Source organism: Quercus robur, chromosome 4, assembly GCF_932294415.1.
Source record: "Quercus robur chromosome 4, dhQueRobu3.1, whole genome shotgun sequence".
NCBI classification, from domain to species: domain Eukaryota; kingdom Viridiplantae; phylum Streptophyta; class Magnoliopsida; order Fagales; family Fagaceae; genus Quercus; species Quercus robur.
This window is the reverse complement of record NC_065537.1, coordinates 68265850-68291615: the sequence shown is the minus strand read 5'-3', so window position 1 is coordinate 68291615 and position 25766 is coordinate 68265850. Positions and strand designations below refer to the sequence as shown.

Here is a 25766-nt window from a genome sequence, read left to right as displayed (position 1 = left end):
GAAAGCTTTACTATCGAACTAGAGACTGTTGTCCGAGATTAGGGTGTGAGGAACTCCGAACCTGGTGACGATGTTCTTCCAAATAAATTTCTTAGCATCTAAGTCTCTAATGTTTGCCAGTGGCTCAGTTTCGACCCATTTTGTGAAATAATCAGTGCCGACGAGATGGAATCTTTTGTTCCCCACTGCTTTAGGAAATGATTCTAGGATATCCAAGCCCCACTACGCGAACGGCCAAGGGCTAGACAGCGGATTGAGGGTCCCTCCTGATTGATGTATGTTTGGGGTAAACTTCTTCACGTATTCTTGCGCCTCTTTCTGCATGCTTGGCCACCAGTAACCTTGGGTGATGGCTCTATGAGACAAGGACCTATCCCCTGTATGGCTCCCACAAATTCCTTCGTGCAATTCCTCTAGGATAAGCTTCGTGGCTTCCGGGTGTACGCATAGCAAGTACGGTCCTGAAAATGAGCACTTATATAGTTTCGAGTCCTCGGACAGCCAGAATCGAGAAGCCTTTCTTCTAATCTTTTCGGCCTCGCTTTTCTCTTCGGGTAAGACATTCTCCTTTAAAAACAGTATTAAAGGATCCATCCAGCTAGGCCCTGCCCTGACGCTGTGAACATGCATCGACTCGGCCTTCAACATCGAGGGCTTGTGTAGATCTTCCACGAGTATAACTCGAGGTAGGTATTGTGTCGAGGAGGTGGCTAGCGTGGCAAGAGAATCGGCATGGGTGTTTCCGCTCCTGGATACATGCGCTAGGCTAAAATAGTCAAAACGCGCCCGTAAGCGCTTTGTTTGGACCAAGTACTCTTGCATTCTTTCATCCCTTGCCTCTAATTCCCCATTTACTTGTCCTACAACAAGCCTTGAGTCCGAAAACATGTTTATGGATTTCCCACCCAATTTCTCGACCATAGACATTCCTTCCAACAGGGCCTCATATTCTGCCTCGTTATTTGTGGTCGAAAAGCCTAGCCTTAGTGATTTCTCAATGGTAATCCCCTCGGAGGAAATCAGGACGAGCCCCACCCAAGAGCCCCTTTGATTTGCTGTGCCGTCAACATATGCTTTCCAACAGGTGGGCCCTTACTTAGAGACTGTGTCGATCAATTTTCCGTCTGTGCTTGGCATCCCTCCCCTTTCTTCTGGTGAGGGTTCAGCAAATTCAGCTACCAGATCTGCGAGGACTTGGCCCTTCACAGCGCTGCGAGGCATGTACCTAATGTCGAAGGTGCCAAGAATAGTCCCCCACTTAGCTATTCTCCCTGTGTAATCGACATTTCGGAGTATTGACTTGAGCGGGAGTTGGGTTAATACAATAACAGTGTGCGCTTGGAAATAGTGGGGGAGCTTTCGCATGGCTTGTACGACTGCCAGGATGGCCTTTTCCAGGGTGAGGTAACGGATCTCTGCCTCGTGCAACGACTTGCTCACTTAGTAGACAGGCCGTTGTATGCCATTGTCCATTCGGATCAACACTAGGCTCACTGCGTGAGGGGCCATGGCAATGTAGGCAAATAACACATTGTCGGCTTCAGGACTAGACATGATTGGTGGCTGAGATAGATACTCTTTGAGCTGCTGGAAGGCTAAGTCGCATTCTTCAATCCACTCAAACTCTTTCCACTTGTTTAATAAGAGAAAGAAAGGCCTACACCTATCGACCGAACGAGAGATAAAACGGTTCAAGGCGGCAATCATGTTGGTGAGCTTTTGGACCTCCTTGGGGTTCCAAGGGGGCTGCATGCTGTGGATAGCTCTAATCCGGTCGGGGCTGACTTCAATAACTTTGTGGGTCACCATATAACCTAAGAATTTCCCTGATCCCACTCTGAACGAACATTTAGACGCGTTTAGGTGCAACCTGTACTTTCTCAGGATTTCAAAGATATCGTTGAGGTCCCTCAAGTGATCGGACACCAACTTACTCTTCACCACCATGTCGTCTATATAGACTTCGATGCTCTTGCCCATCTGTAGTTCAAACATCCTGGTCATCATCCTTTGGTAGGTGGACCTGGCATTCTTCAAGCCAAAAGGCATCACTTTATAGTGGTAGTTTCCAATGGGGGTGACAAAAGCCATTTTTTCTTGGTCATCGGCGGCCTGGTATCATTCGAGAGTGTCCCACGGTCGAATCCACCAATCGATCTATCTGAGCCATAGGAAAAGGATCCTTCGGGCAGGTCTTATTCAGGTCCGTAAAGTCCACACAGACTCGCCATTTCCCACTCTTCTTCTTCACCACAACTGTATTGGCCAGTCACTCAGGGTAGAAAACTTCTTTGATAGCCCCTGCTTTCTTTAATTTCATCACCTCCTCCCTCACCGCATCCGCATGCTCTTTCGACGGTTGCCGAGAAGGTTGTTTCTTAGGCGTAACGGCCGGACTAACATTAAGATGATGGCAAATGAAATTCGGATCGACCCCCGGAGCCTTGTAGGCATCCCATGCAAACACGTCCACATTCTCTTTGAGAAAATCAATTAGCTTTTCCTTCTCTTGGGGCGGCAATTCCGAGCCAACATGAAAAAATCTTTCCGAATCGAAACCCACAAGAACTTTTTCCAAATCCTCACAACTCGCCTCCTCGGCAGGTCCCCCACCACCCGGGGCCAGGACTGGGGCTGTTAATTGCTATAAGCCATTCTCGGCAGAGGTAGAGGGCTCGGTACTCGGTCGTCGCGAGATGGTGAACACCATGCATTGCCGAGCCATGGCTTGGTCCCCTATCACTTCTTTGACTTGACCCTCCGACGGGTACTTCACCTTTTGGTGTAAGGTTGAGGATATAGCTCCTAGGGCATGAAGCCACGGTCTGGCTACAATGGCGGTGTAGGGCGAATATGCGTCCACAACTATGAAGTCCACCTCCACTATGTTCGAGCCTGTTTGTATAGGCAGCCTAATCTGGCCTTTCAGAGTAACAGTTTTCCCTTCAAAACTTACTAAAGGGGAGTCGTATGCTGTCAGGTCTTCTGGTCTCAGCTTTAGCCCATTGTACAAGTCGGGGTACATTACCTCCACGGTACTGCCCTGATCAACTAGCACCCTCTTCACGTCATATCCCCCAATCCTGAGTGTGACGACTAGAGCATCATCGTGAGGCTGGATGGTTCCAACTTTATTCTCATCCGAGAATCCGAGTATGGGCGAGGCCATCCCTTTAGCCCTCTTAGACTCACGATCGTCAGCTTTAGCAGGGAGTCGAGCCACTGACATCACTCTGAAAGGATGGGAGCCGGTTCTTCCTAGAGCCGCAAGAATGACATTTATCGTGCCAATAAGCGGTCTCAAGGTGCTTTGCCTTGCCTCGACGCTCGTCTGCTTTTGTCGTCCGACGGGATAATGCAAGAGATGTCTCAGCTTTCCCTGTTGCTCGTTATGAAGCGAGAATCGAAAGCCTGGGTTAGCTACTTAAAAGAATTTATGGAGTTTGGCTTGAGGCTGTCAAACCATCTCATCGCCATGGGTCCCAAACTGGACGGAAACACCTTGCATATCAACACTTCGTCTCTAGAATGGACAACCATCCTCTGGTTAAAATGGCTTACGTGCTCTACGAGATCCGTCCGACCATTATATATGGCAAAAGTGGGTTGGTGGAACTGCCGAGGAAGTTCAGCCCCCTCTATCCTGCGCGTGAAGGGTGACTGAGAGATGCGATCCAGGACCTTGCTCATGGCGTCGTTTGCTAGGCCCTTGTAAGACGAACTTTTGTGGCCGCGTTTGTGAGGTTGCTCTTCCTCATAGGAGAAGCTTTCATTTGGTGGGGTTCTCGACCTTCACCTGTACTCATTGTCCTCTTCATTGTTGGTGTCCGGACTGGGGGAAGGTCGCCTTCGCTGCGCTCGGCGCAACTTCCTCTTCAGGTCGTTGATTTCTTGCTGTAGAGCCCTATTGTCGTCCCGCTTTTGGGATGCATGACCTTTCCCTTTCGAGCGACTTCTGCTCATGTGGGAGGTATTTATGCTACCCTCTCGTCGCTTGTCTTGATCTCTTTCCCGTTCAAGGTTCAGAAGGTTGTCCTGCCGTTGAGAGTCTACGGGTCCCGTTTGGCGCAAACCTGATCCTTCCATTTCTAACGGTCTCACCTGCTGAGGCACAAGTTCTCCCCACAAACGGTGCCAATTGTAGGGTCACAATTTAGAGCCCAGGCCCAACAGGTATGGGGTTCTGGTCCAAAGAGCCCCCGAAACAATGAATTTATAGAGAGTGGGCTATAGAACTAGGTCTTAACGAAGTGTATTCTAGCTAAAGTTGGGCCATACAAAAATTGAAAGTAAGAAAATCCCCTTCACGTCCATAGATTCTCAGTCCGAGGAGACGCGAGGAATGTACACGGGTCCCTGTTCAAAGACTATGGTTCTTGCACCGTTCTTCTGTTCTAGTTTCCTTTTTTCTCTGTCCCCTTCTTCATGGGGACTCCCTTTTCTTATATAGTCCTCTTGAAGCCATCAAGGCCTTACACTTGTTGATTATCTAGACCCTCACTTGAGTGCTTGTCCCATCGGACATCCCCCTATCTTTCTGTGAGTGGTGGTAGCCAAGGTAGCACTGTTCACAGGTCCCCTCCACATTAATGCGGCTAGAAAAGTAGCCGCAATGCATTTAATGTGGCAACTGTAGCCTCTCCTTGGACACCCTACGCTTTCTTCCTTCCTACGGGCCTGTGGGACTCATCCTTGTTACTAATGTCCGTTGAGGTGGGTCCTTCTAGTAGGCAGAATGCATGTTTGAGCCCTATTTGTTATGTTCGAGGAAACATTCTTTCTCGGACCGCCTTCTAAACATCTTCAAGCCCACAAGAACTGGGCCGGATGCCCTTTTAGTATCTACGCCCTCTCCTCGGACATAGTTGACCATCCGGTATGGGGCCCAAGGCCCATTGTGTGATTTTGGGCCTTTGCCCCTACAAATACTAAGAGCATTCACAATTTGTGCAAAACAAATATGTATATTTTAGCATAAAAACATATTTTTTTTATTTTACTCAACCACTTTTTAAAAGCTCTTACATCTTCCAATTATCTATTCTAAAAGCTATTTTAATAAAATATTCATTTTTTCATTCACATCACTACATCTTTTTTAATTAAACACCCACGTCACATCACTCACACCTACATACACCAACCAAAGAAATAAATTGAGAAATAAATAAAATATGCTTTTAACACATGAACAATAGCCATATATTTACACAAGTACTATAGCTATACATGTGGATAAGATATGCAAAATTTTAGACAAAATGACGTAGATAATTTTTTGAGTTATATTTGGTAAAATTTTTGCAATTATACCATTTTACATTAACCAATGAAAAAGCTATAACACACTAAAATATAGCTCACAGAATAGTAGTAAATTTTTAGTGGGATTTTTTTTTTTGAATATATTTTATAGTGGGAATTGAATTGTCAAACAGTTATTATTAACATGAAATTTAGAAAACCAAAAAGTAAAGTGCAGTAGTAGCAATCACATTCCACTTTATGACAAAATTGTATGGTACCTTGGTCGAATTTGTCAGGAAATTGGCTTGGAGTATGCTAGTCATATTCAAGCCAATATAAAGAAGGACCCAAAGGATTTCTAAATATGTATAATAAATAAGCTTTGGCTTTTCTTTGTGTTGTCGTTATTTTGATTGGGCTGGCAGTAGTGAAAAAGATTGTCCAAGTAAGAGTGAGTCAAGGTCTTTTTGAGTAAATTAAAATTGTCCATACAGTGGATTCGAACATATATATAAACAAGAACTCAGTTCATTCAAAAGAGAAAGAAATAAAAAAGCAGAAAGAACGTAGTAATTTCACTTGAATCGTGATGAAGTTGCCTCGTAAAGTCGATGCAGTTGGCTATAATTGACTACAAATAATGAAAGCTTTATGTGACAATGGAATTCTTTTATATTAATTTTAGAGAAAAGTAGTTAAGATTGTGAGCATATAGGTGACACGTGAGCATGTAAGTGACGAGTGAACATGTAGATGATACATGAGTGTGTAGGTGACAAATGAGCATATAGGTGACGAGTTAGCACGTGGATGACGAATATTCCCTATATATATATATATATTAGGTTTTGAATCCAAAGGAAAAATGAAGTTTTATTTGTGTTTAACTTTTTTTTAGAGAAATTTATAGCTAAGGAAAATTTGACAAAAAATTTCACCCTCAAATGATGTGACTGATTATTAGTAGTAGGTAAAAAATAATAATGTCAATAGTGGATTGATATAAAAATTAGTAAAATCTTTTCAATTTATCTGTTGTGTTTTTATTTTTATTTTTTTGTGTTTGTGACATTGCCTTTTTTTTTTTTAATTACATAACGAACTTGGGGCAGCATACCTTTTAAAATAATTCTAAGAATAATTAATAACACACTCAATTTTATAACTTGTTAAGTTGTGTGGCTGCAATGATGAACATTTTTTTTTACCTTGTGTTGTTATCATCACTTTATGTAGACCATTCACTATTTTGCTAATTGGATATGCGCAAATTAGTGTGTTACATTTATGGTACTCAAATAATAAAGCCATGATAAGACAGCTAGCGTGACAACATTTATGTGTCATATAGTCAGTGCTTTGCTTTGTTCCACATATATTCTTCCATTGATTTCAAGGCCTCTCTCATTATCCTTCGTTTGATCGTTTCAATAATGTTTATGCCTGAATGAATGGAGTAGTACTCTGTGTCTGTACTCCTGTGTGAAATCATTACCTCTTCACGTGTAAAAAAGCCAATGGTAACAGACATCACAATAACACACATTATGCTTTCGTTTCAATAATGTCATGCAATTGTCTTGACGTCGCAGCCCAACTCAGTTACTCTAGCATTGTGTTCGCAGTTCACACACACACATATAGATACTGTATAATCTACCTGAGTCTCTAATTCAGAAATCACAAATCTGAATATTTATTCTTATGGACTAAGAAGCATGAATACAGACATGAGTACGGGTACCGGTACAACACAATGACACGAGCAATTTTTGAAAAATTATAACATGAAACAACCGGTATGACACAAGTGCGACATGAATATGATAATAGCCCAACATTTTAAATGAAATGTCTGTATACTTCCTAGATTATGAATGCTCACTAAAAAAAAAAACTATTAATATAGATAAATAAAGAAATTTCACCCCAATAAGCATTTGAAAATGTTTATACGTTAGATTAAAAAACAGTTAGATTTTTATCTAAAAAAAAAAAAACAGTTAGATATTCTACCATAATATATTTCTTTCTTTTGATTTTTTTTTTGTTTAAATATCACATTATCTTTCATTTTCCTTCTTACATGAGCATTGTCAATTTGTCATGGAAGAAGGTGTTATTCTCAACAGAAGGTAATTGTTTTTGCTTCCAGAGATTAATTTTATATAAAATGTTCAATGATTAGTCCCATACCTACTTACTCCGTAGCTTTGCCCAATCCGAATCACACAATTTGAGTGGCCGTGCGGCCCCGTGCTTCTAAAAAATTGTGGCCCTCACAAGTCCCGAGACAAAAGCTATAGTACTATGGGTATGGGTTTAGATATTATATATATACCATGCACCTGTTTCCATGTGCTCTATATGAGGGAAAAATATACTCCATATATGTTTCTACTCTCTCACAATTGGTGGGTCTTGTGAGAGGCTGTTTAGTTTTTAAAAAATCATTACTCATCACTTATCACTTTATAACTCATCACTTATCAATAAAAGTACCACAACTTCATAAGGTGGCATGTTTGACATTTGTTTCCAATTTTGATAATTTAAAAAATTTTACTTTTTGTGAGACGCATTGATTAACTTGGTACAACTTTTACTTTTTTTTTTTCTGTTCTTTTTTTCTTTCAATCCCCAGTACCCAAATTCACCAAATCCTGTGAAAAAAAAAAAGAAAAAAGAAAGCAAACCCAAAAACCCAATGTGAAGAAAAAAAAAATAGAAGAAGAAGTGAAATAGAGAAACCAAGCCCAGACAACGTAGTAAAAAAAAAAAAAAACTAGAAACCCAATGTGAAAAGGAAATAAAAGAAGGAAAAAAAAAAAGAAAAAAAGATGAAGAAGACAAGACCAGATGAAAAGAAAAAATAAATAAATAAAAAGAAGAAGAAGAAGAAGACCACCCAACGTGAAAGGAAAAAAAAAAAAAAAAAAAAGACCAGACCAATTTGACTACTTACATGCTGTGGGTCCATAAAATATGTGTGTATTTACAAAAATGTCATCATAACTCTGTTTCCATAATTCAAAAACATTTAAAGGTTGTTTTCAATTTTCATAACTCATCACTCAAAAATCAGAGAATTGAGTAATGGAAACAAAAACTGAAAACAAATCCAAACAAGCCAAACAGTCATGGGACCCACCAGTTTTGAGTTATAAGTGATGGAAACAAGGTTATGGGTGATGAAAATTGAAAATCCAAACAACCCCTTATCAGTACATGATATAACTTCTCCTATATGAAACTGATACGTAAGTATAAAGTACTTTTTAAAAGACCCTGCTAATGCAAAGTTTGCATATATAAGTTTGAGGGTATAAACTATAGAGCATAAACAATGACTAATTAAGTCCTAATCTTTTAGGTTGAATCTAGAAGAAGCTCATAATTGTCACATTCTCAACCATATTATTTTGTATCAAGACAATATATATTCTGTAATTGCATGTAACATTCATTCAAATAAGTGCAAGCTCTATTCAGGGGGCAACAAAATAAAGTGGTAGCTCTTGATGCATACAACCACTGCCACATTGTTATGAGGTACGGTGCTGAAGTTTCATAATCATTGATGAGCTATGGTCCTTTCTAAGTTTAACCAAATACCAATTTGTCACTATTCACAGAAGAGAAGTAGATTTAAACCTTACAACTAAATTCCAAACACACGACAGTCCTCGAAGATTGGGAAAAACGAGCCCAAAATAAAATTCTTGCGTCGGCATGTGCATGTACCGGAAACTCCATCATTTGAAATGAAGGTGAAATGTCACTTTCCTCAGTATTTTGAAGAATTTATTAGCGAGGACAATGTCTAATTCACACACACTGTTTTGGCTCATTTTTGCGCACATAGTTTTTGCAATACGTGCCAATTTATGATAACTATGTTAAACCAATTACACAATGTTATGTATGCACAGTGAATAGCACGAATTTTGATTTATTATTTTTAATAAATTCAAATGAGTACGTATGAGTAGTAAATAACTATTTAACTTAATGAGAATAATATTATGTAATAAATTTTGCAACCACCAAAATATGAACATGGATATTTATTTATATTAAACTAGAAACTCATAGGCAAAAGCAATTAACCTTAGGGGTGATCTTGTGTGCACATCTCTGTGAGTATTGATCTCTCTCACAAAGTGCAAACTAGCAAAACATAAATATTACATAACATATATAGATACAAAATTATTTAATGTTTATTGACAAATTCAGTGATTCCTGCAATAAGACCAGTTGTTTGAGCAGCCGTATTTGGGTCCATGTCCACAGCAATTTTGTTAAGGTAGAAACTGTGACCCATTCCAGGACTAGTCAAAAGCCCCACATCCTTATTTGCCTTCTTCAAAGCCTCATAGTACTCCATCTCAGTGTCTAAAATCAAGTCCTTCTCAGCTATGCAAAGCAAAAGAGGTGGCAAATTGAGCCCCTCTAGTGGTGGCGCTGCTTGGCCCATTGGACACGTTATGGGATGGTCTTTGTTGCACCCCAAAGGCAATGCTAAGCTCAAAAACTTGTCCACCATATCCAGTGTAAGAAACGGTGATTGAGGTTGCTCTAACTCAGACTTACTCCTCTCTGATCTCACATAACCAGGGTGGATTGGAATTGCTCCAGCAAGTCTCAAAGGACTCAGATCAATTTTCCCAGCTCTTGCAGCCACTTCATGAACAATGTTCCCTCCTGAGCTATCTCCAATAAGGAACACACGGTTGAAATCAGCGTTTTTATTGAGCCAAGGCTCATGTGATTCACCTTTAGCCAAAGAACTCAGCCAAAGGAGAGCTGAATAGCCATCATCAATAGCTGTTGGCAAACGGTGGTCAGGAGCAAGGCGTAAATAAACTGAGACACAAATCACTCTAGCTGAACGTGCCATACGAGTGTACATGTTGTAGTACATGTACCAATCAGCTTGGCTAATGCAAAAACCACCACCATGGAAGTGAAGCAGGATTGGAAATTTGACGTTTTCTTCATCTGGGTTTTTCTCTGGAAGGTAAATCCGAGCTCTGAGTTTGCCAGAGTTTTTGACATCGTGTGTGGCTACACCATCCACGAATTCATGGTGTGGAGGGACTGGTTCAGCCATGAACTTGACATCTGGGGGTCCAGTCCAAGTTCGGTCGACTGAGCCGTCATCATAGACTCTCAACCAACCAGACACCTCCTCTACAATTTTCTTTGCTTGGACCATTGTGTACTTACTATCAAACACTATAATGATCTCTCTTTTTGCTAGCTCTATCTTTTTGTCACACACAAAAGAGTGAGTGCATAAGTTAAGCTTTTTGGTGTGAGAGTAAAAGCATGAGCATTGCTTTCTTTATATAGAAGTTCAAGGGTAGGGAATTGCGTGTATGTGTGAGAAAGAGGGGAAGTTGCGAGTCATTTTACTCTTTTTAGAGTTTTCTAATCTTTAGGTTGGCTTTGGGGATCCAAGCCATCACAAGCTTTCAATGAATCAATAGTATACTAAATTAGAAAAAGAAGACCTGACTTTGGTGACCCACTCAACCTATTAGGATAGTATTTAATGGAGAGTACTGATGATAGGCACTCAAGATTTTTCACAATACCAACGTGCATTTTTGGTGCGGTGATTACTCCATAAGTATAAATGCTTATAGGATCTGGGAGGCAAGGATCAAGGTTCAAGTCTTTAGGAAAAAGTTTCATATACATATACACTTATATACTTAGATTAGACTAGAGTAAAAATTCTATCTTGTAAAAAAAAAAAAAAAAAAAAAAATTCATAACAATTCATGTAATCTTAGGTATCTTGTGATTAGGCAATATCTGTTTTTGATAAAAGTTAGGTCAAGTTACTTAGATAAATAGCCGAATAGGATATTAAGACGTTCTTTAATTAAGTTCATAAAAATTTCTTTCTATGAACATTGCTTTTAACTTTTTATGCATGAATAATTTCTTTTTACTGTTTTATTTAAAATAATAATAATTTCTTACTTTTGTTGGTTTTAATTATTACTTTTATTATTCAACGCCTTTTCATCTTTGTTGGGGCCAAGGAATCTTCTCGGTTAATGGTCGACCATTATTGGAATTTTGTTTGGTTGTGAAATGCAATAATTTATACATTCCAATTAGCATATACCAAAAAAAATTCATAATATTTTTTTATAACAATTTAAGTGATAAGCTTTTTGAACTCTTATTTGTACATACCTTTATTATTTTATTACTTATTATTCACATTATCAGATATATATATATATATATATAAATTAATGTGTACTTTTTCCTGCAAAGAAGAAAATGAAAAATTCTAAGATCACATAAAATGATACAATCTATGCCACAACTGTACATCTAAGTGATAGAATATAAATGGTGAAGAAAAAATAATAAATCCATGTGAAAGTGAAAAAAAGTCAATCACAACCTATATAAAATAATTGTGATAAAAAATGTGACAATTTATGTAGTATATTAAAAGTTGATAATGGTTTATTTAATTTTATTTTAAAAATTCAATTTGAGTTCATACTAGCTTATATATATGTTCAACTTCAAACTTTGTTCATCAGCCATTTGCTAAGTATAAATCAAGAATCAAGATATATAGTTTTTATGTTAAATGGGTTATAGAAAGATAAAAATTAATTTTTTTAAAAAAAATTAAAAAAAAATAAAAAACTTTTTGTCTAACGGACACTTGATTATAGATAAATACAACGAGAAACTTCCGAGTTCCGACCCATAGTGCATCATCTATCGATCTGCAATTCTATGCTCCCTGCTCTGTATACCATTGATTTATAACCTTAACAGTTATTGTCTGCCAGCCACTGTCATGCTTGTGGGCATGTACGTAGAATCTGCGCATGCATTATTGCTCGGGCAAAATATAATTTAGTTTTGCAATAATTTAGTTTAGCAAATGGCTGATGAACAAAGTTTGAAGTTGAACATATATATAAGCTAGTATGAACTCAAATTGAATTTAAAATAAAATTAAATAAACCATTATCAATTTTTAATACTAAGTTCGTTTCAGTTCATTTAAAACTGTATTTCTAATTCCTTATTTAGGCATTTTACTATGAAAATTCCAAAAATTTATTTATCTATGATATTGAGTAATTATTTAGTACAAAAAAAGTAACGCTCTTTCTTCTCAAATCATAGTATGAATAGAGACTTATATAGATATGTGATGACTAATTTTTCCCAATTGGAAACACTAGTTCAGGTAATCCGGTATCGCGAGCTGTTTTTGGGTAATTCTTTAAATTTTTGAAGGAACATTATCAATTTAATAAATGTTAGATCGAGTGTTCTACTAACCCAATATTAATATCCTTCTAAAAAAAAACTCAATATGAAAAAAATAATGAGTTCCAGTTGGTTTAACTGATAAAGTCTCTTTTTATCAAATAAAAGATATGGGGTTTGAACCCTGTTTATGCCAAAAACTAATTGACGTCTTAACTTAATAATAAAAAAAAATAATTATAAAGCATATGCCATAAATTCAAAATTTATCATATATATTAAGACTAAAAAGTATAGTCTAAATAAATTATAAAGGAAGCAAACTAAGAAGTAAAAAAAATCATGTAGTTAGTAAACTAAGGTCAAGTCTAAAGAGCTAGCAGCCAGACCCAGTGGGAACCACAACCCACATTCCCACTTCCATTAAATTGTTTGGAAGCCACCACGAATTTTGGAAGAAAGTCACCAAATAATCCAGTCAATTCAACACCTTAAAGCACACTCGAAGTATGCGAATACTCAATAGTTATGAACAAGAATAATCCACCCCATTTGGATTATGAGAGTCGCCTCCATTTAAATTTAGTATTGCAAGTCAACTAGAATCAGTCTAAAATCTTGACAAAACAATTAAGCTAGTGGGACTTTGATAGTCATAGAGAAAATGGTGATCAGTGGTGGTCTTATTGCTTAAGCAAATATATGACATTTTTATTTATTTATTTATAGTCGTATATGACAAATTTTGTTCAGTTAGGAAGATGCATAAATTCCATGAAAAACTATTTTACAGTATTTGTTTATGTCCTTGTGTGTACATGAAGCCAATGAGTGAGACACGCATGACTGGAAAAATTTTTTTTTTTTTTTTCTTGACCAATTAAAAAACTGAAATATAAAAAGTTATCACGATGGCTTCTTGTTTCATGGAAACTGATTTCTCTGATTTGTTAATTGTTAGAGTTAGTTAAGCTTGTTGACAACAACAAATGGAATAAAAAAAAAGTTCAAGAGTTGCTATTGAAAATAAAGTTAATTACGATGATAAAGTAATGGAACTAATCTGGAAGGTGCAAACTAAACTAGCAGCTTTCAAAACTATTTATTTATTTATTTTTAAAAAGAGCATTGATATTCTGTTTGATTCACACTTAAAATATATATATATATATATATATATAAAAATAGTTTTGACTTAGAAGATAAAGAGAATTGAAAGTTATGTTATATTCTTTTGTTTTGTTACGTAGAAAATAGAAAGAAAACATATATCTCATAACATTTGTCACACAACTATGTTAGGCTAAAACAGATTGATTCCATTTAATTAATTCAATTACCTAAATTAATTAATTAGGTCAACTTACACAAACTTTAAATCTATGACTAATTTTTTTGCACTGATCTCAATATGTGACTAACTGCTTTGCACAATTCCCTAAGCTAGTGGGACTTTCATAATCATAGATAATGGTGATGAGTGGTGGTCTTATTGCTTAAGCAAATATATGACAATTTTTAATTTTAATTTTGTTTTTTAATATTCGTATATGAAAATTTTTGTTCAGTTAGGAAGATGCATAAATTCCATGAAAAACTATTGTACAGTATTTGTTTATGCTCCCGTGTGTACATGAAGCCAATGAGTGAGACATAAATGGAAAAAAAAAATTATAATAATTTCTTGATCAATTAAAAAACTGAAATAGAAAAAGGAATCACAATGCCTTCTTGTTTCATGGAAACTGGTTTCTCTGATTTGTTAATTTCTTAGAGTTAGTTAAGCTTGTTGACAACAACAAATGGAATAAAAAAAGTTCAAGAGTTGCTATTGAAAATAAAGTTATGATGATAAAGTAATGAAACTAATCTGGAAGGTGCAAACTAGACTAGGCAGCTTTCACATTAGTATACTTAAATAAGGAAAAAAAAAAAGGTTAATGAATGCTCTAAGAGTATTAATATATCATTTGATTCACACTTTTTTTTAAAATATATAAATAAATAGTTTGGGTTTACTTTTTATACTAGAGAAGATAAAGATAATTGAAAGTTATATTATATTTTTTTGTTTTGTTACGTAGAAAATAAAAAGAAAATATATTTCTTGTAACTTTTGTTATAAAAATTATTTTTTCCTTGGAATTCAAGTGATACCCTAATGGTAATGTCACAATAATATCATTTGTTGTGGACCTTGTAGTGTTTTATGACTGTGATTCGAATCCTACCCTTTTACAATCTAACTAAAAATGGGTAAAAAAAAACATTATTTCTCTTCTAAAAAAAAACTATTTTTGATTTTTTTTTTATCCCTTCTCACTTACTAACTGATGGAAAATAAGACAAATTTTCAAATTTTTCTTCATTTTCTTTCTCTCATGCTAAATTAAACAATGCAAAGGAAATGTAAGGAGTGGTAAAAAAAAGCTTAAGATGATGATGAAATTTTTATAGCTGAAGTGTAGCACTTGCCATGAATGATTGAATAAGAAAAGAGGGAAAAATGAAAAAACATAAATTTCTTTGTCCTAAAAAAAGAAATTTTTATTGGTCCTTGATCTTGGTATTAAAGAACCAAAAGCGAATTGGGCCTTTTGTTCTGGAATTTCACCAACTCTGAGCCCAAAAAGGTTGTCAAACATACCCAATAGTAATTGCAATGGTATGGACACACCGCTGATGTGGCCAATACTAATATATATATATATATATATATATAAATTTACAAACGAAGATATCAGACCTCTATGAATATCTAGCTATACAAAATTACAAATTTATTAAAACTGCATTGAGACTTAAGAGAAAGCCTCATAATTAAGGACCTCAAGGTCGAGCCATAAATCATAATCTGTTATGAACCCTAAACAATTAGAAATATTAAAAAAAAAAAAACCAAAAAAAAAAAGTTTTTGGGCATTCTATTCAACCATTTACTTGCATTTTGAATAGTTTATCTTCAAGTCATTCAGCAAAGTAGAATTCTCATCAAGTGTATAGAAAAGCAACCATGAAGTTTTCTAGCAATTTAAATCTCTAACAATTGGAAAATTATATTATGAAGCGGTCTATGAGATATTACCTCTTAAGAACATTCACAATAAGGTTGCTAAATTGACTAAAGTCAATTTAGCAGCCAATCCCTAAAAAGCAAAAAATGCAAACTTAAAAAATTTGAGTTTCAAGCTTTCAACTACAATGAACTGCTATCTCTAGCAGCTCACTGTAGCTGAAACTCAAAACAAAAACCAATTGTTTATTCAAGGTAAGGTGGGCAGCTTTGGAAACATTTATGATAGCATTCGAAATTTAAGTACCACTTACCTTCAACCAAATGTGAACCAAGAGACTCTCTTGAAGCACAAAAAACATATATCTTTAGCAACTCACTATAGCTGAAACTCAAAACAAAAACTAATTGTTTATTCAAGGTACGATGGGCAGCTTTGGAAACATTTATGATATCATTAAAATGAGTAAAATGTGATCATTTGTAGTTGGCATAATTACATTGTCTCTAAAAGTTCTGCTCAAGCAAAAAACATTTTGCTTGAGCTAAACCAAATTCCCTCAAGCAAATCATTAAAGGAGAAATCAAAGGAAAAATTGCCTATACTTTACCCGATGTTCGCTCAAGCGATATAGTAAAGTTTGGAATTTTGAATTATGCTAGAAAAATAATTCTTGCTTAGTTTTAACCATTGTGTGTATAAAACATTTTTATGCATGACTTTTAGAGAGAAGAAAGGTTGCTATACCAAATTAAGTAAAAACCTTATATCTTGAAGTCTTCTTCCTAAGCCTAAACAGAGCAAAATCTTCATTGTGTTGTGTTGTGTGCGCTCTTAATAACACCTTGAGCTTTAAAGCATTCTTGAAATCTCAAGTATCTTTTTCCAATGAGTTCACTTTAGCAAATCTTCAAGGAAATCCATGGAGTGCCAAAGGTTCTAATTCGCGTGTATGAGAAGCTTGTGGATAAAATCACCATAAGAGGATTTCAGAAGTTTTAGGGCTACTAAGATAGGGACATTTGTAGAGATTGTAATAAAAATTTTAGTTGTGCAAAGGTACCATCAATATGGACTATTCATTCAAAGTTGATTTCCTACAAGATTGGGTTACTATAGTGGTTTTTCCATTACAGGGTTCTTCATTTGTTTTCTACTTAATTTGTTGCCAAATATGTGTGATTTTGCTACTTTCATTATTATCATTATTACTTTAGTTTTGGCTGTTTATATATGTGGCTAATGTGTATATATCTACTTATGTGTGGAGTTCATAATAACCTTAAGAGGAGTGCTACAGACACAAACTATTTTACAATATTTTTACAAAATGTTAATGTGAACAACCTCTTATTGGTTTTTATTTAGGCGCATCATTAATATCACTTTTTCATTTACTAATAATCACTCACCACTTTTTTATAAATGGTGGGTCCTACCATGAATTTAATTTGTGGGACTCACCGTTCTTGTGAGAGGAAGAGTACGCACTTATGGTACTCCAGAAGTACATAATAATTTCCCTCTAAAATATGCACTACCATGATTAGGTTTTTTTTTTTTTTTTTTTTTTTTTGCTAAAAAAATGGATGAGTGGGAGCGACCATTGTGGCAGATTAGGGTATTTTTTGAACTATATTGTGGACGACTAAATTTCTCGATTTGAAATGAGTCAAGCGAGTAAAATAGTTTCACAAATGTGAATTTGTATTGATGATTGTGTGATACATTTCTCTATAATTACAAAAGAGTGATCCTCTAATTTGATCTCCTTGAAAGATTTGTTGATTGGAATTATGGTAATGTGATTTTGATTCGAACACCAAATATACTTCAATTTGGCTAAAGAATGGATCGAAGATCTTTGAAACAGAATTACAATGAATCTCTAACTATTAGCTTGTTAGAAATCCTTTGTTCTTCACGTTCTTCGTATTCTTCATATGTTTTTTGTCTTTGAAAATTTGTGATGGAAGTTCTTTGGGGCTTTAGAGGCTTGAATCTGTAGAGCTTCACTGATTTGTGGTTTATGAGGTTTTTGGAGGCTTTTGAGCTTGATTCCAGTGAACTTTGAGATTCAAGAATATGATTTGGATAATTCCTCTTCGAATGTTCTTTGGATTCGAAGGTTCATGGCGGAAGTTCTTCGGGGCTTTAGAAGCTTGAATTCGTAGAGTTTCACCAATTTGTGGTTTGTTGAGGTTTTTGGAGGATTTTGAGCTTGATTCTAGTAACCTTTGAGATCTAGGAAGATGATTTGGATGATTCCTCTTCGAATGTTCTTTGGATTTGAGGGTGAAGTTCTTGAAGTTCCTGGAGGCTTCAAGGATTGGTTCCAGCAGAGCTTCTGGACTTCTGAATCTTGGTTTTCTCCCAGCCTTACTAAAATGCCTTGGGAAGGCTTCTATTTATAGGAGTTTGGATGAGCGACACGTGGCGGAGCCTGATTGGTGACACATGTCATAGCCTGATTAGTCTGCTTATGTCATCACTTAGATGTGCTGGACTGCTTGTGTCATCGTTTACACACGCTGAGATGTGATTGGTTTTTCCATGACACTTGGCAAATTTCTGTTGGTTTTTGAGTAGTGATAGTAAAACCTAGCAGCAATACGTGGTGTTTTGTAATTAGTTGTATTTTGTGGACTTGGTAGTATGATGTGTCAGCTTGTGATAGGTCGGGAATTTTCCCTCTCTACATATATGATAATCGAAAAATATATTATGAGTTTTTCCAATGCTCAAATAGAAAATTAAAACCTTCTCAAAAAAAAATTCAAGTTTTTTTTTATTTTATCTGTATATATTAAGAGGATTCAGAAAGTTAGTTTTTTTTTTCCAGTCAAATATACCCTTAAATTAATTAACTAACAACTTAAAAATAAGGTTAAAATAGTAAATTGGAAAAAGAAAGTTAGTTATTTCTTTTTTTATTGTCAAAAATACCTCTACCTAAAACTTAAAAATGAAGTTAAAATAGTAAATTGACAAAAATAATAAATTCCAACTTCTACGTTGAAATATCTGTTTGCTTTTAATAAACTCCTACTTTTACGTTGATTTAAATTCGTACTTCTACTAACTATTTTCCTACAAAATAATATTACTCTTTTGTTAGTTTTAAAACTCCTCCAATTTATAAAACGCACCCCACGTATTCATTTTTTTTTTTTTACTTCATTACAATGTATTTGTTTCTTTTGTCTTCTTTTTTTTTTCAATTTTTTTTTTAAAATTTCATTACACCCTTAGTTTTTTTTTTTTGCATTAGAAAAAGTAGAAATCCCAAATTATAATAAATGCAAATTATTAATCTTTACCCAAAAAATAGAAGAGCCTCACGCGTGTGCTCAGAGGCTAGTATTTTATTATTAATGTTGGTTGATGATATATTGATAATTAGTAGGAAAACGGAGAAACTCGATAAAGCATGTAATTTTTTTTTTTTTAAAAAAAAATTTAATTTACCATTTCAAAAATTGAAAAGAAGGAAATGTAGTTTTTGATGGACCAATTAAAAGTAATAAAACCCCACCCAAAAAAGACCAAAAAGAAATGAAAGAAAGTATGTGAGCTTTCCCCAAGTTTGAACCCTTTTTTCTTTTTGGCAGGTAGGGACCCACAATTTTAAGATAGCAAAGGCCAGAGTATAAAGAAAAAAAAAATTCAAATAGGCATCCATATAATATTTAAAAATTATAAATACACAAAATCGTTGTTTCTAAATACATTAAGATGTAATCATTTACTAACAAGACAAAAACAAATACAAAATAATGTTTTTTTTTTTAATACTAAGCTGGCTAGGATTTTTTTTTTTTTGAAGTTAGAGCATTCACAGTGGTAGTGTTAAAACTTTTAGTTTTTTAGCACCTCAAAAAACTATTTTATATTTTATCCTCCCACTTTACAATACACCCAATATCAAATGTTCTATTTTTTTTATTACTTCATTTAAAATAATATAAACAACTCATTAAAATAATAAAGGAAGAGAGAGAATTTGATTTTTTTTTTTTTAAGGAAGAGATATAATCTTAATAAAATATTTTATTTTTAACAACTTGTTACAATCAATTGGTATTTATATCAGTTTATTGTAGTTGTAAAAAATATAGTTTTAACTTCTCCAATTTTTTTGGTTCTTTGATGGTAAAATAGTTTTTTTGCTAAAATATAATCACTATTGTGAATGTTTTTATTATTTTTGGATTTGATAATTGTTATTTGGGTTAAGCTAACTAGGTTGATTTTGGAGAAGGTGGCTAAAGTTTTGGGAATGGAGCCAAACTACGAAAATTAAAATATATAATAACCAAAAAAAAAAATTTGGACCCTAGTGAGGCTTGGGCCCCTTAGACACCACCTGGGTCTGTCCCTGCTTTTTGGCCAAACTTATGCAACCAGTTTACAACTTCATTTTTGGGCTGAATTTTTTTGATGAACCCATTTTTGGGCTGAATTAAACTATTAATTAATTAATTACATCATATTTAAGCTCCCCCTCAAAAAAAAAAAAAAAAAAAAAAAACATCATATGTAAGCTACTTTATAATATAATAATTAAGTATAGGCATTAAATGTTTCCTACAGTGTTGTGACTCACTTAAGCAATAGTCCATGATTGGACTAGTCATCTAGTCACCACTCCCGTCATATGCTTGGAATTGGATAACCAAGTCTTTTTCTTTTTTTAATTCCATCAAGACTAAAAGGACAAATTATTTCCACCTTATCCAGTATGTCGGCATGCATTGGGATCATAGGGTAGAGATCATGTTTGAGAAACAAAATTTATTTGAAAAATGAGTGAAAGAGCTAGTAAAAAAAAATCATGTAGGTAGTAAACTAAGGTCAAGTCTAAAGAGCTAGCAGCCAGACCCAGTGGGAAACACAACCCACATTCTCACTTCCATTAAATTGTTTGGAAGCCAACACGAATTTTGGAAGAAAGTCACCAAATAATCCAGTCAATTCAACACCTTAAAGCACAATCAAAGTATGCGGATACTCAATAGTTATGAACAGGAATAATTCACCTCACTTGGATTATGAGAGTCACCTCCATTTAAATTTAGTATTACAAGTCAACTAGAATCAGTCTAAAATCTTGGACAAAACAATTAAGCTAGTGGAACTTTCATAGTCATAGAGAAAATGGTGATCAGTGGTGGTCTTATTGCTTAAGCAAATATATGACATTTTTATTTATTTATTTATAGTCGTATATGACAAATTTTGTTCAGTTAGGAAGATGCATAAGTTCCATGAAAAACTATTTTACAGTATTTGTTTATGTCCTTGTGTGTACATGAAGCCAATGAGTGAGACATGCATGACTGAAAAAAAAAAAAAAAAAAGAAGAATAATTTCTTGAACCAATTAAAAAACTGAAATATAAAAAGTTATCACGATGGCTTCTTGTTTCATGGAAACTGATTTCTCTGAGTTGTTAATTGTTAGAGTTAGTTAAGCTTGTTAACAACAACAAATGGAATAAAAAAAAAAGTTCAAGAGTTGCTATTGAAAATAAAGTCAATTAATTACGATGATAAAGTAATGGAACTAATCTGGAAGGTGCAAACTAGATTAGCAGCTTTCAAAACTATTTATTTATTTATTTAAAAAAAGAGCATTGATATACTATTGGATTCACACTTTTTAAAAAAAATAAAAAAATAAATAGTTTTGACTTACTTAGAAGATAAAAGAGAATTGAAATTTATGTTATATTCTTTTGTTTTTTAAGGTAGAAAATAGAAAGAAAACATATCTCTCATAACTTTTGTTACAACAACTATGTTAGACTAAAACAGATTGACTCCATTTAATTAATTCAATTACCCAAATTGATTAATTAGGTCAAATTACACGCAAATTGTGAAGGCACCAACAAATCACCAGATAACTAATATGCAATGAAAAATAAATAACTTGGTGATTTGTTGACGAATGGAGAAAACCTCTTGCAAGGCAAAAACTCTATCGGGTAAATTTAAGGTCACCATTTTCAATAATCCATTAATCAATAATCTAGTAGTTACAAATATGATAAGGAATCTTACCACTACCCTTGCCTATCCCAAAATATCAACTTAGTTGAACCTTCGTTTCAATACCCGATTGAACTTGATTTTGTAGTAGACTTTTTTACTTTGCACAAATTTCTAATCTGTGACTAACTGCTTTGCACAATTCTCTGAGCTAGTGGGACTTTCATAGTCATATATAATGGTGATGAGTGGTGGTCTTATTGCTTAAGCAAATATATGACAATTTTTAATTTTAATTTTGTTTTTTAATATTCGTATATGAAAATTTTTGTTCAGTTAGGAAGATGCATAAATTCCATGAAAACTTATTGTACAGTATTTGTTTATGCCCCCGTGTGTACATGAAGCCAATGAGTGAGACATGAATGAAAAAAAAAAAATATATATATATATATATATTTCTTGACCAATTAAAAAACTGAAATAGAAAAAGGAATCACAATGCCTTCTTGTTTCATGGAAACTGGTTTCTCTGATTTGTTAATTTCTTAGAGTTAGTTAAGCTTGTTGACAACAACAAATGGAATAAAAAAAGTTCAAGAGTTGCTATTGAAAATAAAGTTATGATGATAAAGTAATGGAACTAATCTGGAAGGTGCAAACTAGACTAGGCAGCTTTCACATTAGTATACTTAAATAAGGAAAAAAATAATAATTTAATGATGCTCTAAGAGCATTAATATATCATTTGATTCACACTTTTTTAAAAAAAAATATAAATAAATAGTTTGGGTTTACTTTCTATACTAGAGAAGATAAAGAGAATTGAAAGTTATATTATATCATTTTGTTTTGTTTGTTTCGTAGAAAATAGAAAGAAAACATGTCTCTTGTAACTTTTGTTATAACAATTATTTTTTCCTCAGAATTTAAGTGATACCTCAATGGTAATGTGACAATAGTATCATTTGTTGTGGACTTTATAGTGTTCTATGACTGTGATTCAAATCCTACCTTCTTACTATCTATCTAAAAATAGGTAAAAAAAAAACATTATTTCTCTTCTAAAAAAAAACACTATTTTTTTTTTTTTTTTTTTTTTTTTTTTTTGTCCCTTCTCACTTACTAACTGATGGAAAATAAGACAAATTTTCAAAATTTTCTTCATTTTCTTTCTCTCATGCTAAATTAAACAATGCAAAGGAAATGTAAGGAGTGGTAAAAAAAAGCTTAAGATGATGATGAAATTTTTATTAGCTGAAGTGAAGCACTTGCCATGAATGATTGAATAAGAAAAGAGGGAAAAATGAAAAAACATAAATTTCTTTCTCTTAAAAAAAAAAAATTAATTGGTCCTTGATCTTGGTATTAAAGAACCAAAAGCGAATTGGGCCTTTTGTTCTGGAATTTCACCAACGCTGAGCCCAAAAAGGTTGTCAAACATACCCAATAGTAATTGCAATTGTATGGACACACACCGCTGATGTGGCCAATACTCTATAATATATATATATATATATTTATAAACGAAGGTATCAGGCCTCTATGAATATCTAGCTATACAAAATTACAAATTTAAGGACTGCATTGGGACTTAAGAGAAAGCCTCATAATTAAGGACCTCAATGTCAAGCCATAAATCATAATCTGTTATGAACCCTGGACAATTAGAAATATTAAAAAAAAAAAAAAAAAAGCTTTTGGGCATTCTATTCAACCATTTACTTGCATTTTGAATAGTTTATCTTCAAGTCATTCAGCAAAGTAGATTTCTCATCAAGTGTATAGAAAAGCAACCATGGAGTTTTCTAGCAATTTAACTCTCTAACAATTGGAAAATTATCTTATGAAGCGGTCTATGAGATATTATCTCTTAAAAACATTCACAATAAGGTTGCTAAATTGACTTTTTAGTCAATTTAGCAGCCAATCCCTAAAAATGTGTTTTACAGCAAAAAAGGCAAACTTAAAAAAATTGAGTTTCAGCTACAATTAACTGCTATCTCTAGTAACTCACTGTAGCTGAAACTCAAAACAAAAACCAATTGTTTATTCAAGGTAAGGTGGGCAGCTTTGGAAACATTTATGATAGCATTGGAAATTTAAGTACCACTTACCTAGGTACCTTCAACCAAATGTGAACAAAAAGACTCTCTTGAAGCACAAAATACATATATCTCTAGCAACTCACTGTAGTTGAAACTCAAAACAAAAACTAATCGTCTATTCAAGGAACGATGGGCAGCTTTGGAAACATTTATGATATCATTGAAAATTTAAGTACTACTTACCTTCAACCAAATGTGAACAAAGAGGCTCTCTTAAAGCACAGAATACACATCTCTGGTGGTACTGGTGAGGTCCCTCTCCTATTGCCAGACATTGAATCATCATCGACATCCAGGAAATTCTACAGGTGTTCTAGAAGCCAAAACAACAACTATTATGGATAAACATGGATGTTGAAAAAAAAAATTCAAAAATATGATTGTTCATTTTTTTTTTTAATCCTCATTAAAAAAAAGTCGGGTTAATTTTAAAAAATATGCGAATAAAGAAAAAATATTTAAGTGAAGTGGTAAAAAAATAGAATCTTCGATATTTGGAATATTGTAAAGTGAGTTGTTAAAATAAATAATATAATTTTTTGAGTTACTAAAAACTATATTTGTTAGCAACCTTGCTATGAATGCTCTAAAAATCCACAATATTCGGCTGATGGAATTTCACAGTGTGACAACTTCTAGTTTGCGTACTATTTTGTTTCCCTTGGGCTTTCTGAAAGAGAACTAATAAATTGGTTTTCTAAAAATAGATGGGCTTTGAAAATGGGAACAGTAGAACTCTAGAGATGAGTTTATGGTTTACTAGCAATTGACCTTTTTCAATTAAGTATTCACCTCTGGTCAGCTACATTTTTTTTTCCTTGATAATGATAGGTCGGCTACTTAGGACAACACTTTTTACAGTTGTTGACATAACTTGTATGTTAACAACTATGATTGGTGAATTATAAAAATGGTGCTCTCTTCCCAAAAAAAAAATGGCGTTAATAGTAGATTTATGTGAAAAAAAAAATGTTACTCTAATCACAAATATCATATCAATAGTGGTAAAAAATGTTTAAGTTACTTTTATTCATTTTTTATTAACTACATTACACATGATAAGAAAAGTGGATGTAGGTAATAAGCTCAACTTTGATGGTGTAGTTTTCTCTTATAATCTTTCTTTGGGTTTTGGAGCAATTATTAGAAATGATAGAGGTGAAGTAATGGCAGCTCTCAGTGCAAAAGGTCCCCATGTGATTGATGCTAAAGAAGTGAAAATTCTTAATTGCGGAAAGGTTTGGATTTTTGCAATTGAAACTGGATTCTATGATCTCATCATCGAGGGGGATAGTATTAATGTTATGAGCAAACTCTTTTTGCCAGATATGGACTATTCACGACTTGGGCATATTTTGCAAGAAATAAAGATGTAGGTGGCAGGTTTTCGTAAAAGCTCTTTCTCATATGTCAGTAAATTTAGTTATTACTCTTTAGCTAAGTTTGCTAAATCTATCTTTGATGATGTAATTTGGATTGAAGACTCTCCTCCTCTTGCCATAGAGGATTTGTTCTTTGATGTAAATTTTTCTCTTTTGTGAATGAAAATTTTTTACCTCAAAAAAAAAAAAAATAAAATAAAAACCCACTGATTTCCTGTCAATGCGGTCATTTGGTTTTTACGGGCTACAACTTTGGTTTGGTCTACTGTAAATGTTCTATTTCGCTCTTCAATTATAACTATGTTATTAACAATGCGTGTAAAGTCTCAAATAAGGCCCAGAATGGTCCAGTAAGACCCCCAATTGTTTTTTGATTGCAGGTCTTTAGTGGACTATTATGGGCCTTATTAACTTAAATTTTATCTACGTCTCGTTCTGGGCCACATGTGTTTGGTTTAGGAAAATTTTGGGCCAGGTTTCTATAAGAAGGGTCCTTTTGAACAAGAAAATAAAACTAAAGTCCATATTTTATTTGTTTGCTCAATATTGATTAACCAAAGCCCAAGCTGTTTTAAAAAAGAAACGACCCACTTTTTTTTTCCCACTTGGATCAAGCCTGCATAGTTGGGGTTGATTTTAATAAAAGAGCGGCCCAATAACTTTTTTGAAACAGACCCATTTTCTTTTACAACAATATTTATCCAAATAACAATTCACAGCAACAAAATTAGCAAGGGTATGGACAACACAATTAGC

At 34.1% G+C, this 25766-nt stretch overlaps 2 protein-coding genes across 2 annotated transcripts; both read right to left on the bottom strand.

Annotated features, from left to right (window-relative positions):
- Window positions 1-2269: 2269 nt before the first annotated feature.
- On the bottom strand, window positions 2270-3229 carry LOC126722454 (uncharacterized). The gene is made up of 2 exons (XM_050425613.1): window positions 2758-3229; window positions 2270-2634 (listed from the first exon to the last, which is right to left on the bottom strand). The coding sequence occupies exons 1-2, from the start codon at window positions 3227-3229 to the stop codon at window positions 2270-2272; spliced, it is 837 nt and encodes a 278-aa protein (XP_050281570.1).
- Window positions 3230-9299: 6070 nt separating this feature from the next.
- LOC126723470 (probable carboxylesterase 17) lies at window positions 9300-10586 on the bottom strand. Its single transcript, XM_050426891.1, has one exon. The coding sequence runs from the start codon at window positions 10466-10468 to the stop codon at window positions 9464-9466; it is 1005 nt and encodes a 334-aa protein (XP_050282848.1). The 5' UTR covers window positions 10469-10586; the 3' UTR covers window positions 9300-9463.
- Window positions 10587-25766: the final 15180 nt, after the last annotated feature.

Bases quoted from the DNA above. Each gene is read 5' to 3' on its own strand.
- LOC126723470 (XM_050426891.1), bottom strand. From the start codon at position 10,468: ATGGTCCAAGCAAAGAAAATTGTAGAGGAGGTGTCTGGTTGGTTGAGA.
- LOC126722454 (XM_050425613.1), bottom strand. From the start codon at position 3,229: ATGTCAGTGGCTCGACTCCCTGCTAAAGCTGACGATCGTGAGTCTAAG. The intron at 2,635-2,757 runs GTCAAGTCAAAG...AGCAATTAACAG, and splicing joins GGTGAAGTACCCGTCGGAGG to CCCCAGTCCTGGCCCCGGGT.